Raw genomic sequence first — 15,544 nt, forward strand, 5'->3', positions numbered from 1 at the left:
AATAACTATGACAGTCTGTATGTATAGATATGCACCAATGTCGCGACAAATGTATATATTATAGAAGAATAGCTAATAGCTATAACATTAGCTTTGTAAATAAGCAATTTAAAAGATAATAAAGCTACTTTGGCTGATTTTAATATTGTTTGTACTGTGGGTTCTGACTCGGAATGAAACACCACTGGTTCAGAGTCCTTTACTCACAAATCCGATGGTCACCCTACTTTAACACAAAATATACTTTCGGTTAGTTCAAACGCTGCTTTCAAATCGCTCAAGAAATCACTGTCCAAATAATTTGTCAAATAGTCACTTTGTATCGCTGATCGTAATCTTAATCTTGTAACTCGAAAAACAACATTGAACTGTCGACATGGGGAGTATACCTATTTATACTACAGAGAAGGTTTTAGTTAGTTCGTGTCGTTTTAGTTAGTACTCTGTAAGAATTTCCAAAAACCGTACACAAAAATCTATAAACAATTTCAGGGTCACGCATATTTAAGGCACTTCTTGATCCTAGGGTTCCGTGTTTATTGTTTAGAGGGTTCTATAACTCGTGTTTTATAACAATACTATGTATAATTTTGGACATGAATTTGAAGTATGCTTATAATTTTTTTGGCATCTATTAACCGACATACAATTCAGTTGAAGAATTGAATTTTATAATAAGATTAAAACAATATCGGCTATTTTGTTTTATTTTAATAAACATATTCTTATATATAACATACAACAAAGGCTTTAGAGTAATTTGGACCATTTAATTTCAAGTTGGATACAAAATTATAAACTTCAAAATCAAATAAGATACACATCAATAATTGCTAGTCGTGGCAAAATAAATCGATGCCTTGGATTTTGTACGTCAATATTATGTCTTAAAGTTTTTTACGTTTCGAAAAGGACATAAACAAAAATGATATTTATGCTGGAGATAAATTAAGTTTAAAATAGCATGAAACGCGTCACACTATAGCGAACTGGTCATAAAGCAACTCCCGCACTTTGTAGTACTCTTCAGATAGCACGCCCTCAAGTGCGACGCGGCCATTTTCCAGCTGTAGCATAGAATGTGAAATATAACAAGTTAGTAACTTAGATATGACATTTGTATTAAAAGTGTCGTCTTAATCTTTCAAAATATCGTGTATACAGGCTTCACCTAAATGAACGCCTAGAAAGTCTAAAACATATAAATCTACAACAAAAGTATAGACAGTGTTTGTATGTCTGTACTGCTTATCCCATAAATTAACGTCAAATAGAAATTTAATTACACTTAAAAGTATTGCATTTAAAAAAGATTAATAAATATATTATATATATTATAAGGTTCATAGACGTAGTAAAGAAGTTTCTGGATGCAGACAACGCAAGTCCGGTGATCTTGGCGATCTTTGGGCGAGACCTATGCCTAGCTGTCGTCGTTTATCTTACATACTCTTCATATCAGTATATGAATGAAATATATAAATTAATATATGTTTGTAATTAGTTGTATTATCACGAGGCGCGGCGCCATTATATATTATATATACTACTCGGGTCAAATGAAATTATGGACAATCTACAACTAGCGCTATTTATCAGCACTGTCCGAAGTAACGACGCTCTACCGTGTATAATTTACTCGGGAACGCTATAGCCTACTACGGCGCCAATAGATGGCGCTGGTTGTACACAATGTGGTGTTGAGAAAGTAAAGCTTAGTACGTGGCGTGCATGATCGTACCCTGCGAATAGCGAGGGTGCCGCCGCAGCACTCGAGGGCGCCGGCAGTGAACTCTGCGTGGAGGCCGTGCCGCGCGAGCGCAGCGCGCAGCTCGGACAGGCGCAGCGCGTTCACGAAGGCTGCAGCATGTGGCGCGCGCTCCGCCCCGCCCGCCGGCTCCAGCGACATCAGCTCCTCCTCCGCCGTTTCCTCTGCACCCACCAACAACACTCATTTACACACTTTCATATAAATATGAACTGTATCAGAACTAGGCAATTTGATGCCTGTATATACAGGTGATCAGTTGGTGTAAAAGCCTTTAAGGCATAAATGTATGGCTCAGTTTCTGTCAATTAATATATTGTACACATTATCCAAAAATAAAACATTCCAGAAGTAATAAATAGCATAATGTTAATTAATATAGTAAGAAATAGCGTTGTCGAAATTCCGATAACGATAAAACTGATTATTATTTACAATCTATCCTTGCAGTATTTGTACTGCCACAAGTTGGGCTGTTGTATTCTAATAGAAATAACACAATTTATTTAAATTTGATCACTTTTTACAGGTCAATTGGAAATAGGTGTTTTATCTTTAAAGTTTTTTGCTAAAAATGCGCTATAAATCGCTAGTGACAAGTAATAATGTTGGTGCTACTACAAGTGCTGAGTGATATCGTTGGTGCTACTACAAGTGCTGAATGATAATGTTGGTGCTACTACAAGTGCTGAATGATAATGTTGGTGCTACTACAAGTGCTAAGTGATAATGTTGGTGCTACTACAAGTGCTGAATGATAATATTAGTGCTAGTGCAAATGCTGAGTGATAATGTTAGTGCTACTGCAAATGCTGAGTAACAATGTCGGTCTTACTGATAGTAAAAAGAGTCAACGTTGGTGCTATTGCTAATGCTAGGGGTAATATTGATTCTACTGCTGGTGCTAGTGATGGTTGCAAGGAGTGCTCACCGGCTCCGGCGTCTCGTGAGCGCGTCCTGGGCGCTACCACGGCCGACAGCCAGGCCAGCTCCGCGTCGCCGGCCGCGCGCCACGCCAGCCCGCTCATCAACGCGTCCGTCAGTTTTACCTGCAAACGGATGCTCTTATTATTTCAGCTGTTAGACGTCTACTGCTCGACATGGACTCCCTCCTTAAATTTTCTATAAAATACATTTATTTTGTATTATGTTATAGGAAACTAGAGTGTGACTATTTAAAACAAAAAAAAAATGGTGTCAATGCTGATTTTTAATTTGTTGATGGTACGGTGAATAATGGTCTAGAGCAGGGGTGAGCAACATTTTCACTCGAGACGTCGACATAATTTTTAAATTTTTTTTGACGTCCCGCAAATAATTTAGCACTTTTTAATAATTTACAAACCTTTATTTTTATTAAACATTAGAATATTAATTTATTTAAAAATTTATTATTGTTTAATAATAATTTTTTAATGAAAAATTAAAATAAGATAAGAACAGGAAAACGAACGAACTTGAAAGTTTTAATGAGAATTTTTTAAGAAACAAGTTCATATATAACATGTACGCATTTTTTTTATCGTGCATCACTGTTTTGATTGATGGTTTTGATTTAGCATGAACCACCATGTTACTATAATAAATTTTATAACAATACATTGACGCGAGAAAGTCGATAAAATAAACTCGATTTTTGAAATGCTGGGCGGGTCGGATAAATATGTTTAACGAGCCGCGTGTTGCTCATTCCTGGTCTAGATCAATGTTTCCCAAGGTGGGGCCCACGTTCCCCAGAGGGACAATTCAAAAGTAAATTCAACACAAGTTTAGCCTTTTGCTTCAGTATAAAAATTATGTATGTTACTTAGAGTGACGTAAGATTTTTAGAAAGGTGAGACAGGACCCCATAAAGGTTGTAAAACACGTATCTAGATACAAATAGCGAAGGAGCTCATAAATAGAGGTCTTTTTCTACTTTTCAATGATCTAAAAGTGATTACCTGATAGATATGGGACTCAGTGGTGGCATCAATGGTATCTCCTTTGCCCGGAGTGAACACTTTCTCTATTCCTTCGCTCTGGCAATGTTTGCTGTTAACGAAAAAATTAGGAAATTTAAATATTTCTGATACTAATTACATCCTTTTTAATTAAGAATTCTTTATTCAACTAACAATGAATAACATCTCTTATTCGCATCAAGATGAGTCTACCTTCTGTTCTAATGTCCTAAATCAAACATGGGAAGTAGGGGACAAACTCAGCAGGACTGTATATTTTTCAATGATATAATCTTTTATTTAACATATTTAATTACGTTAGAGTATATGTGCTATATACGAGTATGTTTGTATATATCAGGGATAACCCAACTGTGGCTTGCGAGCCACATGTAGCTCTCTGAACGATTATTTTTGACTCCATTTGATTGTTGAACTATTTCAATATTTTAATCTTTATATATGTCAGCTCCTGTGAAATCGAAACAAATAACTGGTGTGAATAATAATAAGTATTCCACCATAAAATTAGCGAAATACAAACAGCGACCATAATTAACTAACCGGCATCTTAAGTATTATTAGGAGTACTGTAATATACATGTGCCATTATATCTAACTTCAATACACAGTACTCTGTGCTTTTGTTCAAATAATTTTAATAATATATATGATTTTTGTGCAAAAACATTCTTTTGCTTTTTTAAATGCGTATTCGATTGCGGATCGCAAAAAGTTTCAGATTTCTAAAAATGGTTCGCATTATTAGAGCTTGGCCACCCCTGATATATATCTATATTTTGTATACATTAGCTACCCGTTATTTACACTTCTACTGCTACCATACTATGGCTGTCTATAAGATATTGCTTCGTGTGATAAGACCGTCCATTGTACTTTTTTATTTATTATTATAAAACCATGTTTTCTTTCTAGTATATAAAATATATATTAAATTAAAATAGCCTACATATTAGGCGAAGAAAAGTATTATTTCTTTCATTTCACGGCATTTCTGAACGACACAAAAACTAGTAGAAAGTGATAAAAATTATTTTTATCTATGCAATTGCTAGCAGTGTTCACGGAAGAAAGAGACGACAAAAATTATTTCAGAAATCATATTTTCACATAGGTAGACCAGGTAGATCAACAAGATGATCAAGGTCTCAGGAGGTCCCTAGATGCGGACAGCACATGTCCGGTAGTAGCGATCTTTGAATGAAACCTATGCCTTGCTATCAGCTAATATGAAAGAACCATAATTGTCTCCAAGTTTAGTGCTAACCTGAGTGTCTGCAGCGCGTGGGGCTGCGCCCTCAGGGCCACAAGCGCACGTGGCTTTGCATGCGCCACCAGTCGCAGCAGGGATTCCCCGTCACAGCGCCCCTCCAGCTCTATATACTGTATATTCGCACGGACCATTACTTGCCGAACCGTCGTCACGCACTTGCTTGGGATCTCTATCATCTCCTCTGAAATATGCATTACATTTATACAGGGTGATTGGTTATTGAAGTAAAAGCTTTAAAGGGGTGAATGTATAGCTCAGTTGCCGTCAATTAATATATGTTACACCCTATCCAAAAATAATATTTATCGTAATGATAATATAGTAAGAAAAAGCGTTTTCAAAATTTGGATTACTATATATTGTGACTACCTCCGGAATATCTGACGCTAAGAAGACCGCCGGGAACATAGAACGAATACCACGAACGACCCCGTCGGGGCTGACGGCGGTACATCTAAAGGGTGTAAGTGGGGTAATTAAGGCAACAAAGTTATGCAGTCTATTGCGCGGCCCTCTCTTTATATAACGGCAGCTAGTAGGCGTTGAGATGAAATAAAAAACGGACTACAGTTAAGGCTCGTTCTTCAGGAGGCTTCACTGTTTTGAGTAAGCCTACTTCTAACCTTTTCTTTGGACATCGGGTGGAAATCTTCTGGATGGACTCAAGATACCCAGGTCTTTGGGAGTAGGACAGGGTTATGTGGGATTCGTACCCACTACACTTTTATTAACGGATTAAAACAAGTCTTACCATCGGGTTCCTGTTTCGGCGGAGGAGCAGGCGGGACATCTCTTATCTCTCCCTCTGCGTCCACTATTTCCGCTAGCCGATAGTCTTCCGGCTGGAATATAACAAATATGCAATTATTTTTAAATTATGATGTACTCTCTTCCAATTCAGGTGTAAAAGGTAAATACAAAGCTCATTGATCAGCAAAAATCTTCGAAGTTTTAATCCACCCCATATAAAGTTGCACTTGGAATATAATACATTACATTTACAGCATCATGATACATTTTTTTCCATTTTTAAGCGACGGGTAATAAATAATAATTAATTTTAATATTTAGTTGTACAACTTTTGAAAATACTTTTTATTATATTATCATTACGTTATTTCTAAAACTATTGATTAATATACAGGATGTTTCAGACCTTAATTGACAACAGATGAGCATTAAAGACATGCCCTACTTTTGATTTATCACTGGCCGACTTCAATCTTAGATCAAATGTCTTAGATTCCTGGATCCATGGCATAGTTCAAGACGCTATAGATATGTCAAAATCTACTAAACTAAGTATTGTGGTCATCTATTGAAAAACAGCGAGAACTCAGTTGCGCATGTAATATAAGATGAGTACACTGATTTTTATATGGTAGATATAGATACCTATAACACATGGGAGGTGCTTCCCTCTGGGTCACCAACGACAGTTAAGATAGTGGGGGAGGCCTGTCTTGAAATAGTTACCCGTATAATTTCCCCGTAGTCATCAGCCCGAGACCGCTCCTCGTGGAAGGGGTACATGGCGTGGTGGCGCTTGTTGCTCTTGAAGCATCCAGTTGGCCTGGTGTCGTGGCGAACTGGTATATCGTGTCTGCCAGTCACCACCCACATTTCCAACTCCCCTTCGGACTCCGAATCCGAGCTGATACCTCCAGCTTCTTCTCTGTAATATGTCATTTTTATTATTTATCCGCAAACAAATTCTAAACTTATGTTAAGGAAAGATTGATCAATAAAACATATGCTTTATTGTATATATTGTAAATATATATGTACATATATATATTGTCACATAGACCAGAGATATTCAACAGGTGGCCTGGCAAGCATTTCTAAAAATGAGAATTACATATATTATAAAATTAATTTGTTTCCGAACACTTTCAAAAGTGATTTACATGCAGAGTAATACTCATTTAAAAAAAAATCTCTCTGGGTAAACATCAAATTTTTGCCTGAGAAATTTTAAAGCTTTGACAAAAAATGTTAAACCAACGAAGTCTCTCGAAGAAAGATGAATTTGTTAATAATATGTATTTTTTTGTTTATATTTTCAAAATCATTTTGATCCCCTTCAGAATAATCCTCGTCTGATAAAACGCACTTTTGCCAACCCCTTTTCCAATCTTCGAAACAGTGGGAATAATTTTTTTCCGGTAGAGCCTTCAAGTCCTTTATTGATTCGGTTTGTATCACTTCAATCTCTCACAAAATTGCTAATAAAAACGAAATTAATTTCATTTATTAATTTGCATAAATCTATGAACATAAATCATGGACCCATGAACCATACTCACTTAACCGTGTTGTTCATCTTCAGTCGCTGCTGCTGCAGGAAGTCCTCCAGTTCCGCACCTTCGAGTCTTACGCGACGTTTCACCGTCAACTCTAGGGTACGGTCACCACCTTTGTCTATCAGATCCCGGGCCAGTGTACCCGGAGACGTCCTATAAACAAAGGCATACAAATACAATATTTCTATAACTATACATCAGAAATGATTATCTAAAAAGTCTAAAAGTGATGGAAGAACCAATACTGGATTATTATTTTTAATAATGCTTGAAGCATTTATTTATACACATAAACAAAATCAAAATCTTTGAATTGAGAGGCCTCCAAACTTTAGGTTACTGGAGGTCGTACATAGGAGTGACAGGGCATTAGGCCTCCAAGAGGGATGGTGGATGGGGCTCTCATTTAATGAATATCTATCATCTCTTTTTACCGTTGAAGATGTTTTACAACTAGAATATTATTATTTAATAATAAGGATACATTTATGCACTATATTATATTCACGGCAAAGAGATAACACTACAAAATTAACAAGTTATCAGTAAATGATAATGAGGTAAAGACATTTTTATTAGTACCTATAATTTGAATACTCAACAAGAGCAAACGAACGCGTGCGTTCGTTTGCTCTTGTTGAGTATTCATGTTTACACTGCGACTTTGTGTGTTTTTTTGCTTAATTTCTATAGATTCGCTATTTAACTGTGATTTGGCTTTTTTCGGTAATCAAAATCACAGCAATAAAATAATGAAAAATAAAAGATTTAAGAAAACAGCGACATAAAGTAAAAACTGATATAAATACATCAATTGTTACTTGCACTTTTTAAAAAAGTAGTTACATGTAAACGCATCGCGAGATTTTTTTGCAACTGTACACGCCCACTACATATATCTGCCCTTTTCCTTTGGTTGCAGAGTGCAGTTGAAAAAGAAAGAAAGCAATATATTATAATAATTTTTCATAAATTATTCATAAAATTACCTTGCCGTTAAAACAATGGAGTTCAAATGATTTGGTGCCCAAAGAAGGAACAGATCTCTCGCGAAACCAACTTCTAAATCTGGGAATGAAGCTAGAACCACCTTCGGGCCTGGGGTCCTTGTGACCTCGGCTACGGAGTGACAGAGTTGCAGGTGCCGGAGAGCGAATGGGTTGCTGCGGGCGCCTTCGAACGCACGAGTCAGTTTGTCGCTCATCCATTCTATCTGTAAATGATAATAAAGCCTTATTTTGGATATTACAAAATTAAGTTATATAAATTATATAAAATTAAGGATTATATACAAGATAAGCACGGCTTAGACAATTTATAAAAGGAAATTATTTTAAACCAAGCATTAAAAGAGTAATAATTTTTAACAACATTCCAAACCTAGCAGTACGCTGCCTATGTATAAATACATATATATATATATATATATATATATATGTTATCGAAGGTGCATAGCAAAGCCAATTCTAATTGTCACTGTTTTAAATTAAATATATTTTGAAATAAATATAAATTACAAATCTTATGATTTATAACTTTATGCAATATTAGAAAATTATGAACAATTTATGTGTCATTATCATAATTTCAACCATAGGGACTACCATAAGGTCTCAGTATAAATGTAAATAACAGTATATATAGTAAATAAAAAGACATTGCTGAATCTATAGCTTTTTTCCAATAAAAATGTTAAGAATACACATTTTCATTTCCCATACCAAGAACAAAGTAAATTAAGACACTAGTAATGTTTGACAGATAGATTTGACAGAAACATTTGATGCCAATTAAAACAAAAATTCTTCTTTACCTTTCATAACGATGAAAGGTTTATGGACCTATATTATTGTTAAATTTTATTAACATCCAAAAAACAAAAATTATTTTTGTAATTACACATTATAACAAAAAATTAAAGCAATGATCACTGTGGAATATACTTATTTATTTCTATGATTTTTGTTCTATCAGATTTTGAGAGACAAATAACGTTGGAATATAGTAAATATGACTTATTTAAGTGAAAATAACCTGTGACTTCGCAAATTCTAGGACGTTATAGCTGACATTGGACAACAGCAATAGTGAATATGCCACAAGACCAGAGTCCTTATTCCGCCAGAGCTGATCCAGCATGTGCGCCAGTTCCAGCACTCGACCCGCCGTGTCCGTGCACACCAGTACACAGCCTCCACCACGGAGTGTACTCAGGATTGTAGCTGGAAATAATGGGAATACTTTTAATACAATTCCTCATACATTATATATAAGAGATATACTTAGAAATAATATTGTATTTCTCAAGTGTTTAGGCATTCACACTATTCTATTGAGTTAGGTTCTATGCATAAATTCCTGAAATTTAAATAACTTTCGGTAAAAGGCCAATGGGAAAACACATTTTTCGGATCCTCTACTGCATTGTCTAGAGATAAAATTTAATTATTAAAATATCTATTTGTATTTTATAGTGTGTCATGGTATGAATTTAGTAAACAAAGAACCAGAGTTAAAATGCAAAGGTTTTTGTTTTAAATTCCTGGTGTTTTTAATGAATTTAAATTTTCAAAATTTTAAGAATAAAATCTTAAATAGGAGAAAGTAGTTTTAATGTTGACTGTTCCATATATATTCCAATTTTATATTTCAAAGAAATAGCCACCGAAATGCAATTTGATAGGGCGACACAAGCTTTGATATCACACTAAAATAATTTTGATGTTTATAATAAAATAGATATTTGCAAAAATTTATTTACCACTAATAGCATGACAATATCTACAAAGATGTATGCTCTGGCTATTCAAACAACAAACATCTATCTTGAACAATTAATTTCATCAAGCGATTTTATAATGTAGCTAAGCACACATATATATTACATTATATTAATGAATAATATTCCACATTTACATACAAGTCATAGATATCATTAAAAGACATGGATTTATTTTTACATACTCATTAATTTCTCATCTCGTAATCTCCTTCTTTGCTGAACGTAATCCGCATTAGCTGCACCAAGAAGCAGGAGTGATGGCCGCATAATTTTTTCAATTTCACAGCCGTTTAGATGCCGTTCTTTCTTGTGGTTGAAGTCTGGTGCGTATACTATGTCCTCTTCACCTGGTGCCACTATACGCCATACTGTGCCTCCAAGAGAATGTCCTGCTGGTATAGGTGTAATCTTCAGTCCATGACCTTTACCTGAAAACACAAAACTGCACATATTAGAATAAATTTTGTTTAGATGTTAGCAAAAATTCTTCTTTATTAGCTAATTTGGGTTGTATAACTATGAACCTAAAATTTGTTATCTTAAAGAGTGTAACGGTAGTGAAAAAATGGAAATTGGTAATAATTTTCAGGGTCTACATCAGGGGTGGCCAAGCTCCTTGACAATCTAAGCCATTTTACAAACCAATGAGATTTTTCACAGGCCACAATTAAATAAGTTTTTTAAGTCTGCAAATATTAAATTTAAATTTAATTTTAGAAGAATTCAAATAAAAGTACAAAGTATGTGTGTTACTACATTGCACTTGGACTTTCCCAACAATAATACTTTTTTTTAATATTTATGTGTATATAAAATATATAAAAACTAAAATGAAGAGACAACAGTTTTTGACATCCACAAAGTAATAATCCTGTAGATTGGCATGTGGTTTAAGAACTGCGGTTTGACAACCCTTTATCTAGAATACATGAAAACTGAAAATACTAATGATTTCAGAAAAATAGAGGAATTAGAAATTAATAATAAAAAACTTGAAATATCTGTTTGGTGTTAAAGTCAATTGAACAAGAAAATCTAGATTAGACATGTTGCAGCATAGCCTTAAGAATTCAGGATTTTTAAGAATAACTGTATATACCTTTCATGTCCACACTCTGATTGTATTTCAATTGTGTTATCCTATCAAATGCAGCATCCACATCATCAAGAGTGAACAGATCGAAATCTGATACATTTCTATGAGCCTGGTACAAGTCATACATGAACATTTGACCCATCTTATACACAGGGAGTGTTGCATAAATTGGACAGTTGAGACCAAGCTGTCCCACTGCAAATGGTAAGGCACCCAGGTGCAGAGGATCAGAATGTGATAGAAGTACTGCATCTATGCTGTTAACATGTCTGGAAAAAAAGTTATATAATATTTCAACAGTACAATGATGTACTAACATTTACACTATAAAGGAGATTAATCATGGTGTAATTATTAATGTCTCATTTATGGGAATAAACAGACCAGAAAGTAATGCTGCTTTCTTAAGTTAAATTCACTACTATTTTTATTTCTAATCAACAATATATTCACTATCTTAAACAACAACTTTTTGCCATCTATACAATTTTTTAATGCCGGAGCAGTAAAAATCAAAAGGTTTTTCTGTAAAACAACTGTCAACAGAAATTACATTACTTTCCGGACCCACTAATAAAAATAAGATTTGAGCTATAGGACGACATTCATTGCTGGACATAGACCTCCTAGATTATATTATTACAGATAAATTATAAAATAACATATTCACAATATTCATATAAGGAATTTCTATGAATTTGACACAAGCAATGATGATTTTTTGATTGTTAACTTTTCCCAATCATCAAAACTGAAGTACAAAATCTAATGGCTAAAAGGGTATTTTATTGCTTCAATGATTGATATTTTTTTCTGTACACAAATTAGACACTATTTTAAGAGTTGTGTAAATTTATATATCCTCTGTTTTTTAGTGTATTAAGCATTTGTTTTCCTATTGGGAATATTGTCAAGACGTATTTTATTTAAAAGGAAACATGATGTACTAGTCACATTATTGAGATACACCTACAAACAAAATATACTTATAAACAAAAACATAACCCTATAACCTAACCTCTTCAACTCCTTTATAAAGTCCATATCAAATTTTTCGTCCCATCCGCAATCTAAAAGGAATTTAAATTCATCCACTTGAAGTACGTAGCACGGCGGGGATTCATCATCAGCCCCAGAAAGACAGTGCAGCTTTATGATGGACGTCATCTTGATACAAAACTCTAGCTTAATTTAACTTAATTATAGTAAAAAGTAATGTTCACATTTTAAATCAAAGATTACAAGTAAGCAAAATTATCTGTTTTTATTATGACAATAGAATACATCAATGAAAAATGTGTATATTATTAAAGCGGTAAAATCAGTGTTGATGAACCGTTGACAACAACGTTGTAGTTATGACATTCCATAGATACATCTGAAACTTTGTCAGTAAGTAACAGTGTAAGTATATATAGGATCTAGGATTAACTGGAGGAAAATGTGAATGTCTGAGAAAAGTCACCGAAGTGCTTTTTTATTTAATAAATAATGTAAAGTCGAATATACTTTGCAACATTAAGGAAATTTGAAAACTAAAGGTTGCTTATAAACAAGACTATTTCTTTTAATTTGGGGAAGTAATTACTATTATTTATTTACTACATATTTTTTTAATGATAACATGGTCCTTCCAATTTCCGGCTATCATTGTCCTTGGAACACAAAGACTCCATGATTAAATAAGAATCTATGCAAAAACATGTCAAATCATAGGTTCACACAGCGAACAAAGTACAATGCTATTAAAATATTTAATAAAACATATCGTTTATGATAAATTGGTAACACTGATTTTGGTAACATAATTTTTCAAGTCAACTAACCTGTAGCTAAATGAATCGTTATTCTTGTTTGCCGTTAATTTCTTTAAAAAAGGATGTAATCGTAAAATTTCTCTTAAATCCTTTATGGGATCCCTAAATAAAATTTTTGAAAACGCTTAAAACAAATAAAAGTCATATTATTAATCATTGACATTTTTTAATAAATCTGACAAACATTGTTTAACCTCATCATCAATTTCCAGATCTTTTAAATGTTTAATATTTGTAGTTAAATTAATTTCTTTGATAACATCGTTCGACTTTACAATTTTACCATTTGCAGTGTTGTTTAGGTTATTACTGTTGGCAGTTTTAGTCTCTGTCGGTGTATTCAAAGATTTTCTATTCAATTGAATATTAGAACGAAGCACGGAACGATGAGAATAATTTCGATTACTGCTGTACGCGGAGTATAGTGATTTTTGATTACCAAGGGTATTTCCTTGATCATCAAAAATGAATGTTTGTCCTTTACGTATAATTTCATTCTTAAGAGTAACTGTAGCTATTCTTGTTTCACATTCTGTAAGTTGGATGGCCAAATCCTTATTTTCAAGTTTCCTTATTCTTTCATCAATCTTCGCTTCTACAATTAAAATATTACATATATCTCTAAAATTATGAAAATAATAGAATACATGTTAAATAAAATATGTTGATCAAATTTCAGTAAAGTTTCTGAGCTGTTAAATATTTATAAGGCTTGATATATAGGACGATTGGTTATAGGTGCAAGTGTGCTTGGATGGTGAGTGTGAAAGGAAGAATTCATAGCCTATTTGTCAATAAAAAAGCTTAACTGTGTAAAGTGGTCACTAACGGGGAATATCTAATCGGGAATAACGCTCGTTTTTACTATATTATCTTTACGGTATTTAGTATTTCTGAAACAGTTTGATTTTTTGACAGAGTATACCATGTATTTAAAGATTTTACACATGAGCAATCACATTGTGTAAGAAGCACGTGTCAAGTTTTGACTCGTTATATATTTAACTGTCATATGTCACAGACTTATCAAACGACATTAATATTAAAAATTATTGGAGATTATTATTTTCAGTTTATAAATAACTTTTAAAGTAATCATATACAATAAAAAAAAATTACGGTAACCATTGATTTTCTTAACGACGTAGTTGAGTAACAGACAGAAGAGATAAATGCTAATAAAAATTAGCAAGTATAACCACCACGGGCCACTTAGTAACTGAGTCTGTAAAAAAAAATATAGCAATCAGTCGCAACGAATGAGCCAAACATTTGTGTCGGTCGTAAAAATTAATAGAATAATAACATTGATATAACAACAGATGTATTTCGTACACGTGTAATGTTTCTAATTATTATTTCTTCGGCTAATCAAAACTTTATATAATCTATATTGTGTAGATAATACTTGTAATTCTTTTTAAACGTTTTTTACTTTATTTATTTAAAAAGTCATATCAGAAGCAAATGCTTTAAAACGGTATAATTAAGTATTATTACAATTCTGATGCACTTGCGTAAATTACTTGTGTAAAATATTCACAATATTTATGGTATACGTGCTAATAAGTAAAATAAGAAGGTTAAGATCTTATAATTATATATATACACCGTGTACATAATTGTCAAGACCTACGTAACTTATACTAAGTTGGTAAATATTAAGTATTTACGTCAAGCTACTTTAGATGACTTTGAGAATTACAAGGAATTTTATATTCATTGTGATCTGTGTAACTAATGAAAAGTTTAATGAATTGTTTCAAGTTATTAGATAAGTCGAATTTGCTAACCATTATAATCATCATTGACATTATGCGCTTTATTCTTTAGTTATGATTATTCGTGATTTATTCTTACATTAACAAGATTATTCCAAATTATATTTATAATTTCTATGACATTTGTTAAAGTATAGAAGAAAAAGCATATCTAATGACAGTTTTAATAAATGTATCATAAACTTCTTAGTAATTATTTCAGTTTTGGTCATTTATAAATCGATTAAAAATTTAATTCAATATTTTACGAGTACATATTTATTAATAAATAATTTGCTTTTTACGTTTTGATGGTTGAATAAATCCCCTACATATTGCTTTGTAGTTCCATGACCGGCAAAACTTGTTACTGGTTAAAAAATATAAATATTAGTCAGTGATTTGAACAGCTTACAAAGTATTTCGATTAAATCTTTTAATAAAAAAAATAACGAATAAACAGACATGTATTACGAAAAGTCAAGGAAAATAATTTTACACTTGCACAAAAATATTTAGTTTCTCTAATTCCAATTTTTTAAATTTCTGTATTATTATGATACTGTATATATACCCTAATTTTTTTTAATGTTAGAACTAAAAATATGTCAAATCCGTTCCCGCCTAAATAAACCTGTCATTTTAATGGTCATTAATTTCAGCATTGTAACCGCGTCGCGCGTTTGTTGATCTGCTAATTAAACAACGCTATTTTAGATGTACAACTGCTATAGTAATATTTAACTTCTTTGTTTACCAGCCTTGTATTCTTTGAAAC

At 33.0% G+C, this 15,544-nt stretch overlaps 1 protein-coding gene across 1 annotated transcript; it reads right to left on the bottom strand.

Annotated features, from left to right (window-relative positions):
• Nucleotides 1–895: 895 nt before the first annotated feature.
• Cpsf100 (cleavage and polyadenylation specificity factor subunit 2) lies at nt 896–12,518 on the bottom strand. Its single transcript, XM_068762968.1, has 13 exons — nt 12,208–12,518; nt 11,193–11,458; nt 10,276–10,521; nt 9,346–9,533; nt 8,301–8,524; nt 7,315–7,464; nt 6,482–6,680; nt 5,757–5,847; nt 5,000–5,186; nt 3,712–3,802; nt 2,700–2,817; nt 1,742–1,932; nt 896–1,067 (listed from the first exon to the last, which is right to left on the bottom strand). Exons 1-13 carry the CDS (start codon nt 12,354–12,356, stop codon nt 975–977), a joined length of 2,193 nt encoding a protein of 730 aa, XP_068619069.1. The 5' UTR covers nt 12,357–12,518; the 3' UTR covers nt 896–974.
• Between the last annotated feature and the right edge of the window lie 3,026 nt (nt 12,519–15,544).

This window comes from Battus philenor, unplaced genomic scaffold (assembly GCF_028537555.1).
Source record: "Battus philenor isolate CCGP_79_NKW_IND1 unplaced genomic scaffold, ilBatPhil1.0.hap1 SCAF_17, whole genome shotgun sequence".
Taxonomy (NCBI): Eukaryota; Metazoa; Arthropoda; class Insecta; order Lepidoptera; family Papilionidae; genus Battus; species Battus philenor.